The 19,270-nt window shown below is 55.9% G+C and overlaps 1 protein-coding gene across 4 annotated transcripts in view; it reads right to left on the bottom strand.

Moving 5' to 3' along the window:
• The window catches only part of DOCK6 (dedicator of cytokinesis 6), a 58,346-nt gene that overhangs the window by 19,731 nt on the left and 19,345 nt on the right, over nucleotides 1-19,270 (bottom strand). The window contains exons 15-35 of one of the 4 annotated variants that reach the window (XM_077121761.1): nucleotides 18,265-18,382; nucleotides 18,096-18,166; nucleotides 17,859-17,997; nucleotides 17,655-17,756; nucleotides 16,725-16,811; nucleotides 16,045-16,276; nucleotides 15,664-15,825; nucleotides 13,894-14,048; nucleotides 13,414-13,518; nucleotides 11,058-11,150; nucleotides 10,698-10,793; nucleotides 9,726-9,866; nucleotides 5,521-5,634; nucleotides 5,276-5,446; nucleotides 4,642-4,781; nucleotides 4,377-4,546; nucleotides 1,853-2,013; nucleotides 1,542-1,724; nucleotides 627-753; nucleotides 283-367; nucleotides 31-127 (exon numbers count right to left, since the gene is read on the bottom strand). In XM_077121761.1, the coding sequence (XP_076977876.1) occupies nucleotides 31-127; nucleotides 283-367; nucleotides 627-753; nucleotides 1,542-1,724; nucleotides 1,853-2,013; nucleotides 4,377-4,546; nucleotides 4,642-4,781; nucleotides 5,276-5,446; nucleotides 5,521-5,634; nucleotides 9,726-9,866; nucleotides 10,698-10,793; nucleotides 11,058-11,150; nucleotides 13,414-13,518; nucleotides 13,894-14,048; nucleotides 15,664-15,825; nucleotides 16,045-16,276; nucleotides 16,725-16,811; nucleotides 17,655-17,756; nucleotides 17,859-17,997; nucleotides 18,096-18,166; nucleotides 18,265-18,382 (2,749 nt within the window). The remainder of the gene's footprint in view (nucleotides 1-30; nucleotides 128-282; nucleotides 368-626; nucleotides 754-1,541; nucleotides 1,725-1,852; nucleotides 2,014-4,376; nucleotides 4,547-4,641; nucleotides 4,782-5,275; nucleotides 5,447-5,520; nucleotides 5,635-9,725; nucleotides 9,867-10,697; nucleotides 10,794-11,057; nucleotides 11,151-13,413; nucleotides 13,519-13,893; nucleotides 14,049-15,663; nucleotides 15,826-16,044; nucleotides 16,277-16,724; nucleotides 16,812-17,654; nucleotides 17,757-17,858; nucleotides 17,998-18,095; nucleotides 18,167-18,264; nucleotides 18,383-19,270) is intronic. The other 3 variants (XM_077121762.1, XM_077121763.1, XM_077121764.1) reach the window with 3 other exon arrangements.

Below are 19,270 nucleotides of genomic sequence, written 5' to 3'. Positions count from 1 at the left end.
AAGTTCCCCAGATACTGGACAAAGCCCTACCTGCACGATGATCTCCAGTGTGTCCAGAACCACCAGGCTCGCCTCTGTTGCCAGGTTCCCGTCCACCAAGGCCTCATGCTCCATTTCATCCTTGGTCCTGGATGTGGGGGGAGGGCTTAGTAGGGGAGGCAGGCAGCACTCCAGGTCAGCTCCACCCCAGAGCTGAGCTCTCCCCTCCCTTGGCTTCCCTGGGGGTGTCAGCTCCCTGGGACCTGGTCTGACCCCAGCAAACCACTTCCTGCCCAGACCCACTTGTCCACGCGGTCTGAGGTCTGTCTCCAGTGGGTGATGCTCTTCCGCCAGCGTACGTTCTCCTGATTCCCAAATGGGCTTCTCTCTGAGACACGTGCATGGTTACAGATGAGGACGGATGGTGAGGAAGAGTGCAGAGATACAAAGATGCACATGTGGGACAACCCATAAAGACAATGAGCAGCTGGGTGTACTCAGGTAGACATGGACAATATGGGATAACAACTGAGGAACACAGAGACCCATGTGGATGGTGACAAAACATGAGATTCTTTCTGGGTAAAGGGAGCCAGACAGAGGGCGAGAGGTGGGGACCGGCTGAGCAGGGTGCATCCTCCTCTCACCTCGACTCCGTCGCACCATCTCCTGCCGTGCTCCAATGGTGCCCAGGATGGCTTCCTCTAGTCTAGCCTTCATGTCCAGTGACTTTTTGAATGTGAGGCTATTGATGCGTTCAAAGGCCTTTTTCCCCTGGAGGGCAGAGGACAAGGGTTCAAGTTCCTGTGGGAACTGGGCCAGCCTCATCCCTCTTCCTCCAACTACCTCCTACCTTCTGGAGTCTACCCTTGGAGACAAACCCTCAGCGCCTTCCAAATTCTAGTCACAAGGACAGTTCACCCTTTATACCCCAGCTAGGCACAAAATCAGCCAGCCCTTTACTCTCAGCACTGAGCATCTTGTGGGCAAAGACAGTCACCCCTCACCCAGCCCTCAATACTTCAGAACCTGGGTCCAGAAACAACCCAGTCCTTAACCCTCAGCCCCTCGGGACTCTGTACCCAAGACAGTCCACCCCTTGGCCCTCAGCACCTCAGCTTTCTATACCCAAAGACAGTCCACCCCTTGGCCCTCAGCACCTCAGCTTTCTATACCCAAAGACAGTCCACCCCTTGGCCCTCAGCACCTCAGCTTTCTATACCCAAAGACAGTCCACCCCTTGGCCCTCAGCACCTCAGCTTTCTATACCCAAAGACAGTCCACCCCTTGGCCCTCAACACCTCAGGTTTCTATACCCAAAGACAGTCCACCCCTTGGCCCTCAGCACCTCAGCTTTCTATACCCAAAAGACAGTCCACCCCTTGGCCCTCAGCACCTCAGCTTTCTATACCCAAAGACAACCCACCACTTTTTCCCAGCCCTTCAGGAGCCTTTGCACAAAGTCCAGTTCTTCACACTCAGCCCCCAGCACCCCAGGACCTTGCATACATACACCCCCAGCTTGATTCCTACACTCCCCTCCTTTGCCTTCCCCTTCCAACCTTGTACTCAAAGGCAGCCAGGCAGAGGTACAGCAAGTCCAAGAGACGGCCCAGCTGAGGGAGGGTCAGGTCTGCGGCCCAGCGCTGCAGGAGGGCTGGCTCTGCATTTTTCAGAACCCAGAGCACACACACTAGCAAAGTCCGGCTTGACTCAGCAGAGAGGAGACTGCCTGAGCGAGAAGCCTAGGAACAGAGAGGGGACAGGGTGGTCAGAAAGGTCAGGTTCAAGTAGTTCTTTTTTTCCACGCAGGAAGAATCATGGCCAATTTGTTATCTCATTCTATGCCTTCCCTCTGGGGACAGAGACTTACGGTTGCAGGCCCTTGGGAGATGCTGCTCCGGGAGCCAGGGGCCAGGGGGCCACCAGCAATGGCCATGGCTACCGAGGGGTTGATGGTAGTACCCACATCCCCTTCCCCTTCTGTGTCTGAGTCGAGCATCGAGGCCAGCCTTGACCGCTGACCTGGACCCTCTGTGGGGAGAGGGAGGGGAAGAGAAGAATGGGGCCTTGGTAAGTGCTGTCCCCCCTATCTCGAATAAGGTCACCTCCTCAGGGAAGCCTTCCTTGATACCACCACCCAGAGCAGGTTGAAGTCTCCATGCACCTGTGCCCAGAGTTCACTTATTATATTTGTAATTACAACCACTAATTGTGCAATTGTTTTTAAGCTCCCCTGGGCCTGGATGAAAACTGGTCTGGCTCCTGGTATCTGCTCAGCATTTAAAGCAAGGCCTGGTTCACAGGGTTAGAGTGAAGATGATGGTGATGAAAACAATTCTGCTATATTATTACAGCACCAGTCAGCATGAAACAGCATCAGCTGAGTCCCAGGCCCGGTTCTAAGCACTTTAAACATTCTCAATCTTTATGTTTAAGACATCCCTCTGAGAGAAACACTTCTACTATCCCCATATTACGGATGAGGAAACTGAGGCACACGAAGGGTAAAAAGAGGCACACGGCAGGTAAAAAGAAAAAGAAGTTGCAGAAAAAAGAGGAGTGGTCAACAAATACATAATAGGGCTCACGCTAGAGCCTTTTGAAGCAAAAGGGTGACTGAGTTGAATGAAGCTCAAGGCCAGCCCAAACAGGCTCAGTTACCGTGGGTGGTGGGAGCAGCCCCTCCTCATGCTAAATGTGGGGAGGGGACCCCTCACTGGGGATGACATCGCATCGTCCCTGTGGTTCTTTTAGATACAATGCCCAAAATACAATAAAAAGTCACAAGACATCTAAAATTTATCATGGCGATGAATGCACAACTACGTGATGATGCTGAGACACGGATGGCACACTTTGGATGGAGTGCATGGTGAAGATAGGCACTTCTTTGGATGGGTGAAGATATCCCAATAAAATAGCATTTAAAAAAAAAGCTACAGTATATGTGAAGAGGCAAAAAGCAATTCCCGCTGAGAGAAAAAAGAGACAACAAAACAAGACCCCAAATGTTGATGTTGGCAGACAAGGACTTTAAAGTATAAAAAAAAAAAAAAAAAAAGAGGAAAAGATAGACAAAAAATGGGTAAAAAGGTGGAGAATTTCAACAGAAAACTGAAATCTACAAGATAACAACAACAAAAGGACATTTTATAGCTGAAAAATAAAATATCTGAAATTAACAACTCAATGGAAGGGTTTGACAGAAGACTAGACTTAGCAAAAGACAGAACTAGCAGACACAAAAACAGGTGAGTACGTTTTTGAGAGTATAGTTAACGGGGCTGAATTGTTTGCGTGACTGTGGTTGAAAGGGGAACTTTAAGGCCACGTGTGTCATCAGAAAGAGAGTTAGAGACTGAACAACACAAAGAACCCTGCCTGGACGATGCAGGGTTAATTATACAGATGTAAGAATGCTCTCCCATGAACTAGAATAACTGTAGTCATTATTACAAGGAGTTAATAATAAGGCGCTATATGGGAAAAATACATCTAATGCAAACTATGAACTATAGTTAACATAATACTGTGATATTCTCCCACCAATTGTAACAAAGGCACCACACCAATGCTAAGTGTCAATAATAGGGGGCATATGGGGTATGGGGTTTTTCTTTTTGGAGCAAGACAAATGTTCTAAAATTGGTTGTGGTGATAAAAGCACAACTCTGGGATTACTCTGAGAGCCAATGATTGTCCACGTTGGATGGACTGCATGGAGTGTGAATAAAACGGCTTTAAAAATAAAACCAAACTTTTCTAACTGAAGCCCAGAGGAAAAAATGAATGAAGGAAAAAAAAAATAGAATAGAGTATAATGGACATGACCAAAAGGTCCAACATACATGTAGTTGGAATTCCAGAAGGAGAGAAGAAACAAAATGAGGCAGGAAAAAAAAAAAATCAAAAGGTAACGACTGGGAATTTCTCTAAACAGATGCAAGGAATCAGCCCACAAATTCCCAGTCTGTGCTTCCGACCGCTATTCTGTGCCAGGAAGCGCTCACTGAACACCTGAATAAATGAATGAATGAATGAATGAATGCAGGGCTCCAAACATCTTCTCCCCCTGATTCTTCCCAGCATTCCCACATCCCCTCTCTTCTTAGAAGATAATAAATGTGCTGGCATCTCCCACTTACCAGGTGCTCATATGTTCCCACATTCTCACCCAATAAAGCAGTTGATATTCTCCCCATTTCACAGGTGGGAAAGCTGAGGCTCAGAAAGCTTCCTGCCTTGTCGGGGAGCAGGTGGCGGGCCTTGCACCTGCTCTGTGCACTCTAACGCCCGTGCTCTCACCCCCGACTGTGTTCTCCCTCCCCGTCCTGTCCCTCGTGCGGCCAAAGCCCCTGGTACCATGCAACCTCATCCCGCCCTCGCCCTCTGACCAGCAAAGTCGTGCAGCCGTGGCAACGCGTCCCGAGCGAGTGAAAGGAGCGGGAGGTACAGCTCAGCCACGCGGGCCTTCACGGTGGCGTCGGCATAGCGAGGGTCGGTGTCGTGGCTACAGAGCAGGCAGTGGATGGCGCTGATAGCTTTCTTGTGCAGCAGGGAGGCCCTAGGGGGCAGTCAGGTCATGCTCAGGAGGGGCAGACGTGGACGTGGACCTCCCCACCCACCCTGGGAGGGGGAGCAGGAGAGGCCTGAGCTCACCCCTCGGCCTCTGGTTCCAGGGCCAGCGCCAGCTCGGTCAGCAGGAGCCCAGCCAGGAAGTGCTGCTGGCGGAACGGGCCGCTCAGCTCAAACATGCTGGTCACCTTGGGGTCTGGGGCTTGGCTGGAGAAGGTGGAGCTCTGCAAAGAGTGGGGTGGTGGGAATCAAGGACGGAGGGGGCAAGCAGCCAAGAGTTGGAGGGGAGGGGTCAGATCCTAGAACCATCTGGAAGGTGACGAAGTCATGGGTCATAGACTAGAGATGATGGGTTGCAAGGAACGGAGAAGTAACAGTGGGCATGGGTCAAAGGCTAGAGGTTAGGGTTAACCCATCTGGGAGGTGAGAGATGCTACTATGGCCAGGGGGTTGAGAAATAGAAGATACGATGCAGGCTGGAAATTGGTGTCAAGGGGTTGGAAATGAGAAGCTGGTCCTCCTGGAAAGCACCCTAAGTAAGGAGTCAGCACTACAGGGTCATAGGTGAAGGGTCAGAGGTTAAGGGGTCAGCAGCCACTGTGAGGTGGTCAGGGGGAGGGCAACCTGTGGGGATGGGGGCTGCTCCCCCACTTCAAGATGGGCTGAAGGGCTAGAAGTCAAAGGCCAGAGAAAGGGGCCGGAAGGGCGGCCAGCCCACCTGGGAGGTGGTGGAGGACACAGACGGTGATGGCGAGGCCGGGGGCGACAGGGGGCAGCAGGGGAGGTTGAGGGTCACGTAGTGCTCGTGGCTGCACAGGATGCGGGTGAATTCCATGCGCAGGGTCAGCAACGCCGCGGGGTTGGGGGCCGACTGGAGCCGCGTGGCCACCTGCGGGGAGGGGGCAGGACCAGAGTGTGCTGCCAGCCCGGCTGCGCCCAGCCGCCCACCACGCCCGCCCCTACCTGCTTGTAGTGGGCCCGGACCAGGCTGAAGACGAAGCCGCGGTCGGCCAGGGACAGGAGGTCACTGAGGAAGACAGCCAAGCTGGTATTGAGGTGCTCGGCCAGCTCCGCGTCCTGGGGGCATGGGGTGGGGGGCTGTCAGCCACACCCACAGTGGCCCCTCAAGCCTCAGGCGCCCTCCACGGGCCAAGGCCACCTGTGACCTCCGGGAGCCAGGCTGCTGACCCCCACCTAAGCTGTCAGTCTTCTTGACGCCACCTTCGTCTCTGGGCTCTGTGACTCCCCAGCCTGACCCCCTGCCCTCCTCTCTGACTTGTCCCCTTCACACTAAAGTGTGGCCACACCCCGGGGCTCCAATCTGGAGGCTCTTTCATTTCCTCTCTCTTCCACACTCACTGTTAGAGTAGGGATTACAGAAAAATAAGGGGTGGGGGAGGAAGCTAGAGCAACCCATGTGATTAAAGATTAGAGTTTGAGGCACCAGCACGGACTCATGTTTAGCTTAACAGAAATGCAATTACATCCAGGGTGAACGTCTCCCTGGCAATGTGGGACATGACTTCCAGGGATGAGCCTGGCCCTGGTACCATGGGATCCACAATGCCTTCCTGACCAAAAGGGGAAAAACAGTGTAACAAATGAGGTATCAGTGACTGAGAGAATTCAAAGAGAGTCAAAGGGCTACTCTGGAGGCTACTCTTACATAAGCTTCAGCTAGACATTGCTACTTATCATGGTTTGCCAAAGCCCAACCAAAACCACTCCTGCCAACCCTAAAGAACACCTAGGGCTCTATCTGAGATTCTACAAAGGTTCCAGGCACTAAGATTACTTTCCAGAAACCTACAACCTCCAGATGGGTCCCTGGACCAGATAAGTCCTGAAACCCAGAGATGCCAGCCTCTCCAGAACTTCAGCTAGTTCCACCCCCGATCCCATATTATCGACAGCCCCTTCCAATGTGAAAAAAGTTAGAATGGGCATAGCCCAGGGCAGGCCAAAGTTGCTCAGCAGGTAGAGTTCTCGCCTGCTGTGCTGGAGACCCGGGTTCGAGTCCCAGTGCCTGCCCATGCAAAAAAAAAAAGAATGGGCATAGCCCAAATACACCTAAAGATGGGGAGAAAGATCAAAGGCGAAGGAGGAGTTATAACAGAGAAGACGATATTTAAAAATGAGTACGACTGCTCAGTCATTATGCTGATATTTATTTCTGTCTCCAGTGTCTTAGAGCAGCTAGACGGAAAAACCTAAAATTGTGGAATTGTAATCCATACCAAACTCTGAAATCTGTTCTTTAACTAACTGTTGCAGTGTGCTTTGAAATTCATTGTGTTTTTGTATATATGTTATTTTTCACAATTAAACAGAAATTTATAAAAAGGAAATACAGTTATGTAGAATAATATATATATACACATATGTGTATTCCCACAGGTTAACATGCTGCATATATCTCCTTGTTCTATTAGCTAAGGACTAAAAGCAAGAGAACACCCATGGGAGACACTGGCTCCCCCCAGGGATCCCCCCTCCTCACCCCGGGATATCAGAACCCCTCGTTCTGCATTCAGAGCTGGGCAGAGACTACATTTCCCAGCTGCCCTTGCAACTAGGGGCAACCATGTGACCACATTCTGGCCAACAGAGAAGAAGTGAGGTGATCATGTGACCCCGGATGCCAGCTGACCCCAGATGATAGCTTGCCATAGAGACCCCTCCCAGCTCAGAAATAAACCTTGATCGCATTGAAACACCTGTGATTTGTTAGAGCAAGGTAACCTTTGCTCCACACACTGATGGACCCTCCTCCATCATCTAACCAGCATGTACCAAGCACCTCCTCTATGTCAAGTCCCACGAATGAGCCAGACACAATCACTGTCAGTCTTGTGGGGGAGAAAGACCCCCGGACAAAAGAATTCCAGATAGTTCTACGTGCTTCCAAAATAACAAGACACCTTTCTCTAAGCCAAGTTGGCAGGTGAACTCACTGCCCTCCCCACTACATGGGACATGAGTGCCAGGGGTGTAAATCTCCCTGACAACGTGGGACAGAAATACTGGGATGAGTCGGGACCTGGCATCTGGGACTGAGAAAGCCTTCTTGACCAAAAGGAGGAAGAGAGAAATGAGACAAAGTTTCAGTGGTTGAGAGATTCCAAACAGACTCGAGAGGTTATCCTGGAGGTTATTCTTATGCATTATACAGATATCCCTTTTTAGTTTATGGTGTATTGGAGTGGCTGGAGGGAAGTACCTGAAACTGTTGAGCTGTGTTTCAATAGCCTTGATTCTTGAAGATGACTGTATAAATATATAGCTTTTACAATGTGACCGTGTGATTGTGAAAACCTTGTCTTTATCCAGGGTATGGACAGATGAGTAAAAAAATAAGGACAAAAAAATAACTAAATAATGGGAAGGGGATAAGGAGTAAAAAAAAAATTGGGTAGATTGCAATACTAGTGGTTAATGAGGGGGATGGGTAAGGGGTATGGGATGCATGTGTTTTTTTCTTTTGTCCTTTTATTTCTTTTTCTGGAATGGTGCAAATGGTCTAAAAATGATCATGGTGCTGAAGACACAACTATGTGATGATATCGTGAGCCACTGACTGTATAGTTTAGATGGATTGTATGGGGCATGAAGATATCGCAATAAAAATATTAAAGACAAAACAAAACAGCAGGACAGGGTGATGTTTTGAAAGAGGCCCAAAGGATGATATAGGGCCAAGGAGAGAAAAGCATTCTGAAAGAGGGGAAAGCGAGTGCAAAGGCCCTGAGGCAGGACACGCCTGGCAAGTGTGCAGAACAGCCAGGAAGCTGCTGTGGTCCTGACGCCTGGCAGGTACTATTCTGTCCCTGCGCTCCTGCAAGCCACTTCATCACTGAACCACACACCCATTCCCCGAGTTAAACTTGGTGGCCCCTCAGTTGCCAGCAACCCCCCAAAAAACAAATACAGAATCTGCCCAGACTCCTTCGAGTCCTCAGGCACAGTGACGGGGGCTGCTGGACTCCTGCAGCCTGCTGCAATTGGCGTCCCATACGTGTTGAGTGAATGAAACCACAGTGGCCTGTCACCAACACCCTGCAGTGGCCCCGACAAGGACGCTTACTGGGGGGCGTTGTACTTCCCTGCAGCCCTTCCCGGGGGTACTGGTTTCCTCAAAACTTGGGTCAGCCCCTGGGAATGTCAGTCCTTGGGGAGTTTCCAGCAAAACCAGGATGAGACCTTCAAGACCAGAGCAGAGGTCACACAGAATTGTGCAAGGACCAGCTGTGGCCTGCCAGTATTTCCAAAATTGGGAATGCTCCCATCAAAATCCAGAAGTCCCATTTCTCCTTCATATCAGACTGTCTGGCCACAGCTGATGTGGATTCCTGCAGGATCTTGGTCACCAGGAAGCGAGGGGTGACCACTGCTCGTGTGCCCTTTGGCCCACCCGAAGCCCCCCCACCCTCCCAAGTGAAGCCCTTGATGAGGGTAAATGCTCGGGAGCCAGGGAAGCTCGGGTTCAAATCCTTGCCCTGCCTCTTCCCAGTTGTGTAGCACCAAATTAAATTATTATCATTTTCTGCCTCAGTTTCCCCATCAGTAAAACAGAGGTATCATAACACTACTTCCTGGGGTTGTTGGGAGAGTCTAATGTATAATCCATCTGAAGTGCTTACATATACATTAAGTGCTCAACAAATGGTCCACACTACTGTTATTGCTATTATTATACTCAGCCCCTGTAGGCACTGGAGTTGGTGAGCTGGGGGTGCCTGGACATACAACAGGATCTCTGAATGCCAACATCCACTTATTGAGCACTTACTGTATATAGGCACTGAGCTAAGGGCTAATGGGTCTGCCTGTCTCCTCCCCTCTCCCCTTATTCACTCAGCTCCTGCCACACGGATCTCCTCAAGACGCTCTAACAGGCCAGGCACAGTCTGCCTCAGGACCCTTGCACTTGCTGTGCCCCCTGCCTGGAGCTCCCCCTCTTCAGGTTTCCCCCAGAGTCAGCTCCCCATCCACACGTTTGTAAGTTTGCTCCATTCCCTGCTGTGCCTCGAGGGTACAAAAATAGAAGCTAAATAAATAGATCCTTCTAAAAAACTGGACTGCCGGTATGGCTGCACTAGGCAGGATTTCACATGCATCCTGGCATCCTCCCCCAGGCCACCTCCCCACCCAGGCTCCAAGCCCTTCACCTTGTGGCCGCGGGCGATGACCTCCAGGCCCACAGAGGCCACCAGGGCGGCGATGTCGTCCAGAAAGCGCCCAGGGAAGCGCAGCTTGCGGGGTGTGTCCAGCCGCTGGCTCAGCAGCAGGTGCAGTGCCATGCTCTTCGCCTAGTTGGGGAGGGCGCCGGGGGCGGTGTGTGAGGGGAGGGGGGCAGAGGGGGACTTAAGGGGCTGTGTGTGGGCCTAAGCAGCAAGGGAGGGGAGGCCGTAGGTGGGCATATGGGGTCCTGGGTGGGGCTTGAGTCCTATGGATAAGGGTGAGGCCTTTGGACTGTGGGTGGGGCTTGGGAAAGCATGGGCGGGGCTGAAAGTCCTAGGCAGGGGAGACTGAGAACTATGGGCAGGGCTTATGATAGCCTGGGCGGGGCTTATGATAGCATGGGCGGGGCTGAGAGGGCCTGGGGCAGATGGTGGCAGGGAAAGCAGAGGGTTGTGGGCACAGCCTGAGCAGATCTAGGGGGTGAAGCCTTCATCAGATTAAGCTATTCAGTCATTCTCCGCTTCAATTACCCCATCAGTAAAACGGAGCTATCATAACACTAACTCCACAGGGTTGAGAGAATTTAATGATATAATCCATTTGACGTGCTTAGATATACAGTAAGTGCTCAATAAGTGCTCAAGGCTGTCCTGCTCTAGGGGCGGAACAGAAGGTGGGTCTTGTAAGTGCAGAGAGGCCTGCGGTGAATGGGGCCATTAGGCTGTGGGGAGGGGCCTGGCTGGGTCTTCTGGAGGGGAGGGTCTTTTGGGAGAGGGGCTCCAGTCTGGCCACAGAGGGTCCCCTTTCTAGCTGGGGGTATCTGTTGGGGTGGGGGGGTTCTCCCCTGTGGGGAAGAGTCACTCTCATGGGGGAGGCGGGTGAGGTGGGATCCCCCCTCCCTGAAGACCTGCAGGCCCAGGGTGGTCCTGCCCGCCACCGGCAGGGAGAGGGGGGCTCACCATGAGCTGGAAGAAGAACCAGGCGTGCTGGAGCACAGCCTCGCGCACGGCACTGCCGCTCACCACCCACTGCAGGGCCAGCTCCTCATGCAGCAGCTGCGCGGGGTGGGGAGCAAGGGGCAGGGTCGCAGAGAGCCCAGGACCCTTATCCCCCACCCTCCTCGGGAGGGCGTGATGCAGCCGGAGCGCCTGGGGTTAGAGCAGCAGGCCAGGCAGGAGAGAGGGGGCAGGAGGAGGCTGGCATGCCCCTCCCTGGGCTCTCCAGACCCTGCTGGATTCTGAGGGAGGGAGGTCCGGACCCCTTTGCTGGAGGCCTGAGCAGAAATGGAATCGCACCCCCCCGTCCTTTCCCTCTGCTACCTTGTGCGCAGTGGGTCTCGGCTGGGAGGCTGGCAGGGCCGAGGAGGTGCCCTCAAGGTAGGTGGAGGCGCGGCCGGCATTGCCTTCGATGGCCTATGATGGGATGGGGTGAAGAGGGTGGGATGGCGATGAGAGGGTTAGAGTGGGTGGGGGCGATGGGGTGTGGATGGAGGAAGAAAGGCGTGGAGGGGCAGGTGGGGCGGTGGGGGTGGGCATGGACGAGGGCAGAGTGGGTGGAGAAAGAGGGCCCCATGAATATAGAAATAAAGGGGTGTGAGCCTGGAGGAGGCAAGAGTGGTGCAGAAATGAGGGTGACGATGAAGACAAGGTGAGGAGGGGACAAGAAGCATGAACAAGAAAGGTGAGAATGTGGACGGAGGAGAAGAGAGCGTGCACGGGATCCCATGAACGAGGGCCATGGAGGTGAGTGTGGATGGCGGAGGGCAGAGCGCAGGCAAAAGGGGAAAGGATGGCTCAGTGGGGCAAGGAGTATGGGTGGAGTAGGGGAAAGCAGTGTAGATGAGGGAAAGGATGTACGGCCAGAGGAGGTGAGAGTGAGTGGTGTGGTCAGAGGAGATGAGAATGAGTGCGGCCAGAGGAGGTGAGAATGAATATGGCCAGAGGAGGTGAGAGTGAGCGGGTGTGGTCAGAGGAGATGAGAGGACGTGCAGTCAGAGGAGGTGAGAATGAGTGTGGCCAGAGGAGGTGAGAGTGAATACAGTCAGGGATGGCGAATGTGAGCGACTCAATGAGTTTGGAGTAGCGAGGGCACAGAGGGGGTTAATGGGTGGACAGAGGAGGAAGAGGAAGACAGGAAAGAAGTTACGAACAGAGGAGGTGAGACAGTGATGAGAGGAAGCAGAGCAGCCAAAAGAGCCCCCTTTTCCAGGCCTGGCCGGGCTCCAGCCTCACTCGGGGCATCGCGGGGCCTCAGTGTCCATGAGTTGTGACATGGGGGCGAGGGACCAAGCCCCACTGTCCCCTCCTGTGCTGCTCAGACGCTGGCAGGGAGAGGAGGCATCCAATCACAGGGGCCTCAGTTCTCAGGGCTCCCCGCCCCAGCTCCCACAGTCCCAGCTGTACCCTGGTATCTGGGCACCCGCCTGGCAGGCCTTCCATGGAAAAGGCTGCCTGCATGTCACACCCTCAAGGGCCACAGGCCTCCGGACCCAGATGACCCCTCAGGGAACAGGAAGAAACCCAGTTACAAATGCTGGTGGGAGGGACCCAGACTTCCAGATTCCAGGAAATTCCTAGAGAGAAAGTCCAGAGGTTCCCCTGGCCTGTACTGGGCTGGCCTGGGTGCTGAGCTGGCCTGAGGGCCTGGGTCCCAGTGGGTAGGGACAGTCAGCCCTCTGCAGCTCCCTCCTGGTGCCTGGGGCATAAGGAGCTCTGCATCCGCCTTGCAGGTGCCTCTCCCTCTGCCTGGAAGCCCCCTTCTTCCCCTGACCAGCTCGGTCACCCCTTCTAGTCTCAACTCAAATGTCACCTCCTGAGAAGGGCCTCACAGACCACCCAAGAGGAGCTCCCCCCACCCCCCCAGTTTCTGTCCCTTCCTTTCAGGCACTTTCACGCTGTGCCGTTAGACTTCTGGGTTCACCCTATCTGAGCCTGTTTCTCCCAGAGGCCTGGCCGAGGTTCTGCCCCAACCACAAAATGCCTGCAGCCAGACTTTCTCCCAGACTCTGGGCTGCTGTCCTGAGGGAGCACTTTACTCTGAATCTTTACCACGTCTGGAAATCCCAGATGACATCTTCATTTTACAGAGGGGGAAACTGAGGCTGAGAGATGCAGCCAAATGCTTGGGACAGACAGAGAGCCGAGAGCAGAGGCAGGACTCGAACCCGGCTCTGTCTAAAGGCAAAGTGCCATCCAATGCCAGGTGCCAGGGAAGGGGCAGGCTAGCAGGAGCCACTGTCGGGGTCACTCTTTGTTGGCAATGGGATGAGGCACCCAGTTCTGCCTCTTGGCTGGGGGGGACAGTTGAGACTCCACTGAACAGAGGAGAGACTTGTGCGTCAGTGGATTAGAGGGTGAGGAAGAGACCATGCAGGCTGTGAGAGTGTGAGTGGGTGGGTTTGCATATTATTTGCATGCTGTTTGCATTCATTTGCATGCTATTTGCATGCCACCCCCTCCCTGGTCCCTTCTATCCCTGCCTGAGGCCGAGACATACGTGAAGATGATCCCCCAATGAGGGTTACACCACAGACCCCGCAGCCCCAAAGGAAGGCAGGAGGGTAGCCTGCCTCCTCCCTCAGGCAGCCCTCCTAGGTTAGTCGGCCACAGTGAGGAAGGCAGGAGGGGCTCAGGCTGAGGTGCCGTCACACGTGTGCAGTTAGGGAGGATGGGGCACCTGTCTGGGTTCGGCCCCACAGTAAGGGGGCGCCCGCCGTAGCACTGCCTTGCTGCCCCCTGGTGCATAAGCAGAATTCACCCAGGAGTGCGAGCGGTCGACGGCCTGGAGATATATGGAGAAGTGGTGGAGAGTGGGCAAACCAGCACGAGACACCAGGTGGGGACCCCATTTCCCGGATCCGACACATTGGTGAGTGGGTACAACACACGTATAAGCGTCTGCTGAGCCACGGATGCGTGTTCGCTTCTCAAACACACCAGTCATCCCTGAGCAGAGCCCAGCATGTCTGATCCCGGGTCCCCAAACCTTGTAACGGACCCTGTCCACCCCACTGCCAGGAGTCCAGCCTCGGAAACCCGCTTGGCTCTCTCGGACCAGATGCCCCTTTCCAGGCTTCCGTCAGAGCCAAGCTCGTCCGCCCACCTCTGTGACCCCTGATGCTGGTGGTTCCAGGGACCACCTCCCACCTCGTGCTACCTTGTTGGCCAGGATGCGGGAGATTTCGTCATCCACCGAGCCGGGGCCCACGGCCAGGTCGGGGTTGCTGCTGCTGATGCTTTTAGAGCGGGTGAGGTAGAGGCTGGCCGGGCCATGGGGCAGCGTGGCAGGCTGCAGGGTTGCCGGGGGGGGCCCTGAGGATGGAGGCAGGATGGTCAGCCCCTGGCCATCTGCCAACCCCCACTCCCAGCCCTTTCCACTCGGCCGCCCTCGGCAAAGTCACTTTCCTTCCCTGAGCCTCTGGTTTCTGCATCTGCAAAATGGGTGTGACAATAGCGACTGCCCCATCCCACCCCCCACCAGGGACTTGGGGGAGCTTGAAAAACACTGAGAACAGGGCCTGGCACACAGAAAGTGCCAAGTGGGCTTAACGGTTATTGTGGATTATTTAGCAAGTGAAAAAAAAAATGTGACTTTTATCGAGCACTCACGATGTGCAAAGCATCCTGCATGGATCGTGGTGATGTCACTCATAATTAGCAGCCTACCCAATGTGGTTGTGGGGGGCTGTTATTCTCCCCATGTTACAAATAAGGAAACAGTCTCAGACAGGTAAAATCACTTGCTGCCTGGAGTTGAATTGCGTCCCCACCAAAAAAGGCATGTTCAAGTCCTAAGCCCCCGTCCCATGATTGGGGAACCTTATTTGGAAACCGGGTCTTTGAAGATGTGATTAGTGAAAATGAGGTCAAAGCAGATTAGGATGAGCCCTTATTTCAATATAACTCGTGTCCTTGTAAGAAGTGGAGGGAAGACACAGACACACAGGGGTGAAGGCCATATGTCAAGGGGAAAGGCAGAAGAGGCAAGGAAGGTGTGATGACTTCAAGTCACATGTACCCCAGAAAAGCATGTTCTTAAAGCTAATCCATTTCTGCGGGTATAGACCTATCGTGGGTGGGACCTCTTGATTCAGTTATTTCATCTGAGACTGCCCCAAGTGAGTCTTAATCCTCTTACTGGAGTGCTTTGTAAGAGGATAAAAGAGAGAAGACATGGGAAAGCCCCAGAGGAGAAGACAGAGAAAGGACAGAGACGCTAAGAGAGAAATACACAGAGACTCAGAAAGAAAGCACCAGAAGGAGCAGCCAGAAATGTCTGAAAGCAGCAAAACCCAGGAGAGAGGAGAGTGACCAGCAGAGATTGCCGTGTGCCTGGTGTGTGACGGAGGAGCCCAGGATCGCCGGTAGCTGGTCTTTGGAGAGAAAGTATTGCCTGTGGATGCCTTAATTTGGAAATTTTCACAGCCTCAGAACTATAAGCTTGTAAGTTAATAAATTCCCATTGTAAAAGCCAGCCCATTGCTGGTATATTGCATTTTAGCAACTTTTGTAAACGAAAACAGGATTTGCCCCTACGAGTTTCAGAGGGAGCCTGGCCCTTTGGGACCTTAATTTCGGGCTTCTGGCCTCCAGAATTGAAAGTGAACAAATTACTGTTGCTTTAAGTCCTTCCCAGCTGGCGGCACTTTGTTACAGCTGCCCAGGATTCAAACCCAGACGGTGGAACTTGAGTTCCTGCCTCAAGCTGCCTACACTTGTCGATTGGCCGAATAATCTGCCGGTCAAGTGTGGAGCCCATGCTCTTGTGGGGTGGGGCAAAAAGTAGTGAATCTTTCTTTCTCTGGCAAGTTGCCCAAACCACCACAGCCTGAGCAGCCTCAGGACCTTTGCACAGGCTGTTCCCGCTGCCTGGGATGCTTTGCTCCCAGTTATTTCCTGCCACCCGGAGTCTCCCACCGACACTCACCACCTGGGGGGCTGGGCTCAGTGCCAGGCAGGCGAAAGGCATAGTGAACATAAGCAGCCAGCAGTGGGCAGTGACCACGGACGTCCTGGGCACCCTCCAGGCTCCGATGGATGAGGCCGACCACGTGGGCCATGGCTTCAAAGACTCCACGGCCCAGGTTCACTGCCAGGTAGAGCAGGCAAAGTCAAGTTTCAGGGCCCAGGACCTCCCAGCTCCCCCAGAAGAAGAGACGGAGGGCCCGAAGGAGTCATGTGGCCACCAAGGGATCCCATGTGATCTGCCCTGGGCCATTTCATAGATGGGGAAACTGAGGGAGGAAAGGTCTCTCAGGACCGGGGACTAAGAGGCCCTTCCCGGATGGGGAAACCAAGGCCCGCTCACCAATCTGCCCCCCAATGATGGGGGGCCTCACGACCAGGCGCATGAGCTTGTCGAGGACATGGTGGGAGAAGGCGACGAGGGGCTCGGGGCTGGCGAGGCGCAGCGCGGCCAGGCTGGCCCGCAGCTCCTGCTCCACGGTGCTCTCGCTCAGGACGACGTCCTTCAGCCGGAGAGGAAAGGTCCCCTCCTCCAGGACATGGACCAGGGTGAAGAACCTGTCCAGGTGGGGGTCCTGGGTGGGGACCAGGGGTGGGGGGGTGTGAGCTCGGGACGGGGTTGCCAGGGCTCCCAGCGGCAGAGATGGCAAAGCTGGGGATGCACAACTGAATGGGGGTGACAGGGCAACCGAGGAGGGGGCAAAGGGACAAGATGGTAAGTGAACGGAGGGGAGGAAAATGAGATGACAGGACTTTGGGGGGGTCGGGGGAACACAGGAAGGGCCAAGGCCCCAGCTGGGGAGGCCGAGGGCATGGCTGCCACCCCCCCACCCCCACCCCCACCCACCAGGCCTGAGTCAGCAGCTTCCTTAGGGCCTGGCCGGGCTGACCAAAGTCACGTCCGCGGCCTGGGGCCAGGCTTCCCTGGCCGGCGGGGAGGGAGGGGTTGCCCAATCCGGGGGGGGGGGGCGGGCAGGCGGGGGAGCAGGGTGGAGGAGCTGGGTCCTCACCCCCATCCTGTACCTGGGCGTGCACGGAGGACACAGCCGTGAGCTCCACGCTGAACACGCCCTTGTGACCGTCCACCCAGCGCATCCCCGGCAGGGCCACCTGCATGCAGGAGGAGAGCCCAGTGGGTGCCCACGGACCCTCTCCTGTCCCCCCCCACCCCCGCCCCCAGTCACGCCGCCGGCGGCCCCAGCCATTGCGACACGGGACGGCCGCCCGTGCTGGCCTCAGCCCAGCTCGGGGAAAAGGGGGCAGGTCGGCAGCGTGGGACCTGACATGGGGACACAGTTGGGGCTGTGACCGGGGAGGGACGAAAGGAAATCAGTGCAGAAAATGACGGGGAGGACTTGTGCGTCCCCCTCCCAGGACACAAACACCCCGATGGAGAGGAAGTGGGGGGCCAGGGGGAGGGCTGATGGGGGTGAGGAGGCAGGCCCAGGCGAGGGGGGCGGGGGAAGGCCAGGCAGCGGGGATTTCAGTGGGGGTGGGGGGTGAGGCGCGGGTTAGGGGCCGGGTGACGAGGCAGACCTCGTTGGGGGACAGGAATGAACACAAGTGAGGAACCCAGAGGCATGAACGTGGGGTGGCGGTGGGCAGGGGCCCTGATGGAGAGGATGATGGAGCATCAAGAGGGGAAACTGAGGCAGGAGATGCTGAAACCCTCATGGGGGTCAGCGAAGGATGTTCCAGGAAGGCATTAACGGGGGGGGCAAGTGGGAAACAAGGGGCCGGGAGGCACTGGTGGAAAGCGATGGATGGGGGGGGCAGGCCGGGGACCTGGTGGGAAGGACGGTGGAGCATCGAGAGGGGAAACTGAGGCAGGAGACATGGAAGCACTCAAGGGGGCCGGCGAGGGAAGGCATTAATGGGGCGGCAAGCAAGGAAACAGGAGGCACTGTTGTGGGGGGGCGGCCAGGGACCCGGGGGGGCCCCCAGGGTACATACGTCGGGGGTGAGCACGGAGTAGCTGGGGGGCGGCCGGTCCACAGACACGGGCAGGCAGAAGGGGCCGGTCCTCAGGCGGCCGTGCTGCAGCAGCGGGAGCCACTGGGGAGAGCCCAGGGTCAGACGGGCGCCGGGGCTGGCGGGGGGGGGGGGGGCCCAGGAGGGCGGGGGGGGCGCCCGCGGTGGGGGGGCGGGGGGCCTCACGGTGAAGCCCACGGGCGTCTCCAGGGCCGCGCCCGGTCGGGGCTGGCAACTGACGTGGTAGAAGGTGAACAGCAGGTGGTGGTTCTCGGTCACGCAGGCCGGGAGGCGCAGCTTGATCTCCTCGTAGAACTCGGGGGACCTGGCGGGGCCGGGGGTCGGGGAGGGTCTGCGGTGGGCCCCCCTGCAGCCCCCCACGAGGGTGCACGCCCACTCCACCCACCTGGGGCCCCCACCCACTTGCTGTGGTAGACCACGGGCGTGCACGCCTCGCGGCTGAACTCGCTGCAGCTGGACTTGCCGAAGATGACCTGCGGGGGGGGGAGGGGGTGAGTGGGTGGGGGCGCTCCTGCAGCACCCCCCACCCCGTCCCCGTCCCCTGTCCCCCACACGGGGTGCAGCCACGCACCGGCAGGGCCTGCCCGGGGTCCTCGCTGGCCATGTACTGGACCCTGACGGCGAGGTTGCGGACAGAGCCCTGGCGGCTGCTGAAGTTGAGGCTGTGCGGGTAGACGTAGAGCAGGTTCCTGCAGGGTGGGGGGCACGGGAGAGGGGGCGCAGGTCAGGGGTCGGGGCCCGCCTGGGACACAGAGAGTCTCCATCCCGCAGGCAGGAGACCCGACTGGCTGAGCGTGGGTGGCAGGTGGGCCCCCAGAGAGCTAAGATGGGGGAAGAGAGGCACCGGGGGAAGCACCCAAGGGGAATAGGCTGGGGGGGGCTTCTGAGCCGGACTCCAAAGAAGGAGGTCCAGAGGCCAGTGGTCAGGCCCGAGCCCCATCCGGGCTGACCCAGCCCCTCAGCCCGTCCCAGGGGCCCTGCCTGCACATCCCCCAGGAGACGCCATAGGGGTTTCCTGGCTTGTTTGGGGTGGGGGGGAACTGAAGCTGGGGTCAGGAGTGGGGTCACCGTCCTGCCTCCCTCCTCCAGGGGCGACTCAGTGCAAGTTCCAAACTTCCTCTGGGCCTCAGTTTCCCTATTTGGGTAGCAGGGACAGCAAGCTTTCTGGCTCAGACCCTGATACAGCACTAGTGATGACAAAGCAATAGTCACTGCGCCAGAGACTCAGGTGGCACCTACTGTATGCAGAGGTCTGTTCTAAACACTCGATGTGAAATAACTAATTTCCCCCCCAGCTAGCATCACCCCATTTGACAGGCAGGGAAACTGAGGCAGTTACCCCCAATCGCTGAGTGCACAAAATGGCAGTCCGTGTTCACCTGGGGTGTATGTGGGGCCTGGAGGTGGCTGTGCAGCCTTTGGGTGACAGCCTGCTCCCCTCACCCACCTCCCAAGCTCCTGGTCAGGCCAGTGGAGGCCGTGCCGGGCAGGCTGGTGGGGAGGCACTGGAAAGAGCAGACGGCGGCTGGAGCACCTCTAGGCAAACAGTCGGCGCTCATACACATCTCAGTGTTACT

The sequence above is a fragment of the Tamandua tetradactyla genome, chromosome 11 (assembly GCF_023851605.1).
Source record: "Tamandua tetradactyla isolate mTamTet1 chromosome 11, mTamTet1.pri, whole genome shotgun sequence".
Lineage (NCBI taxonomy): Eukaryota > Metazoa > Chordata > Mammalia > Pilosa > Myrmecophagidae > Tamandua > Tamandua tetradactyla.
The sequence above is the reverse complement of the archived record's forward strand: the minus strand, read 5'-3'. Positions and strand labels throughout refer to the sequence as shown.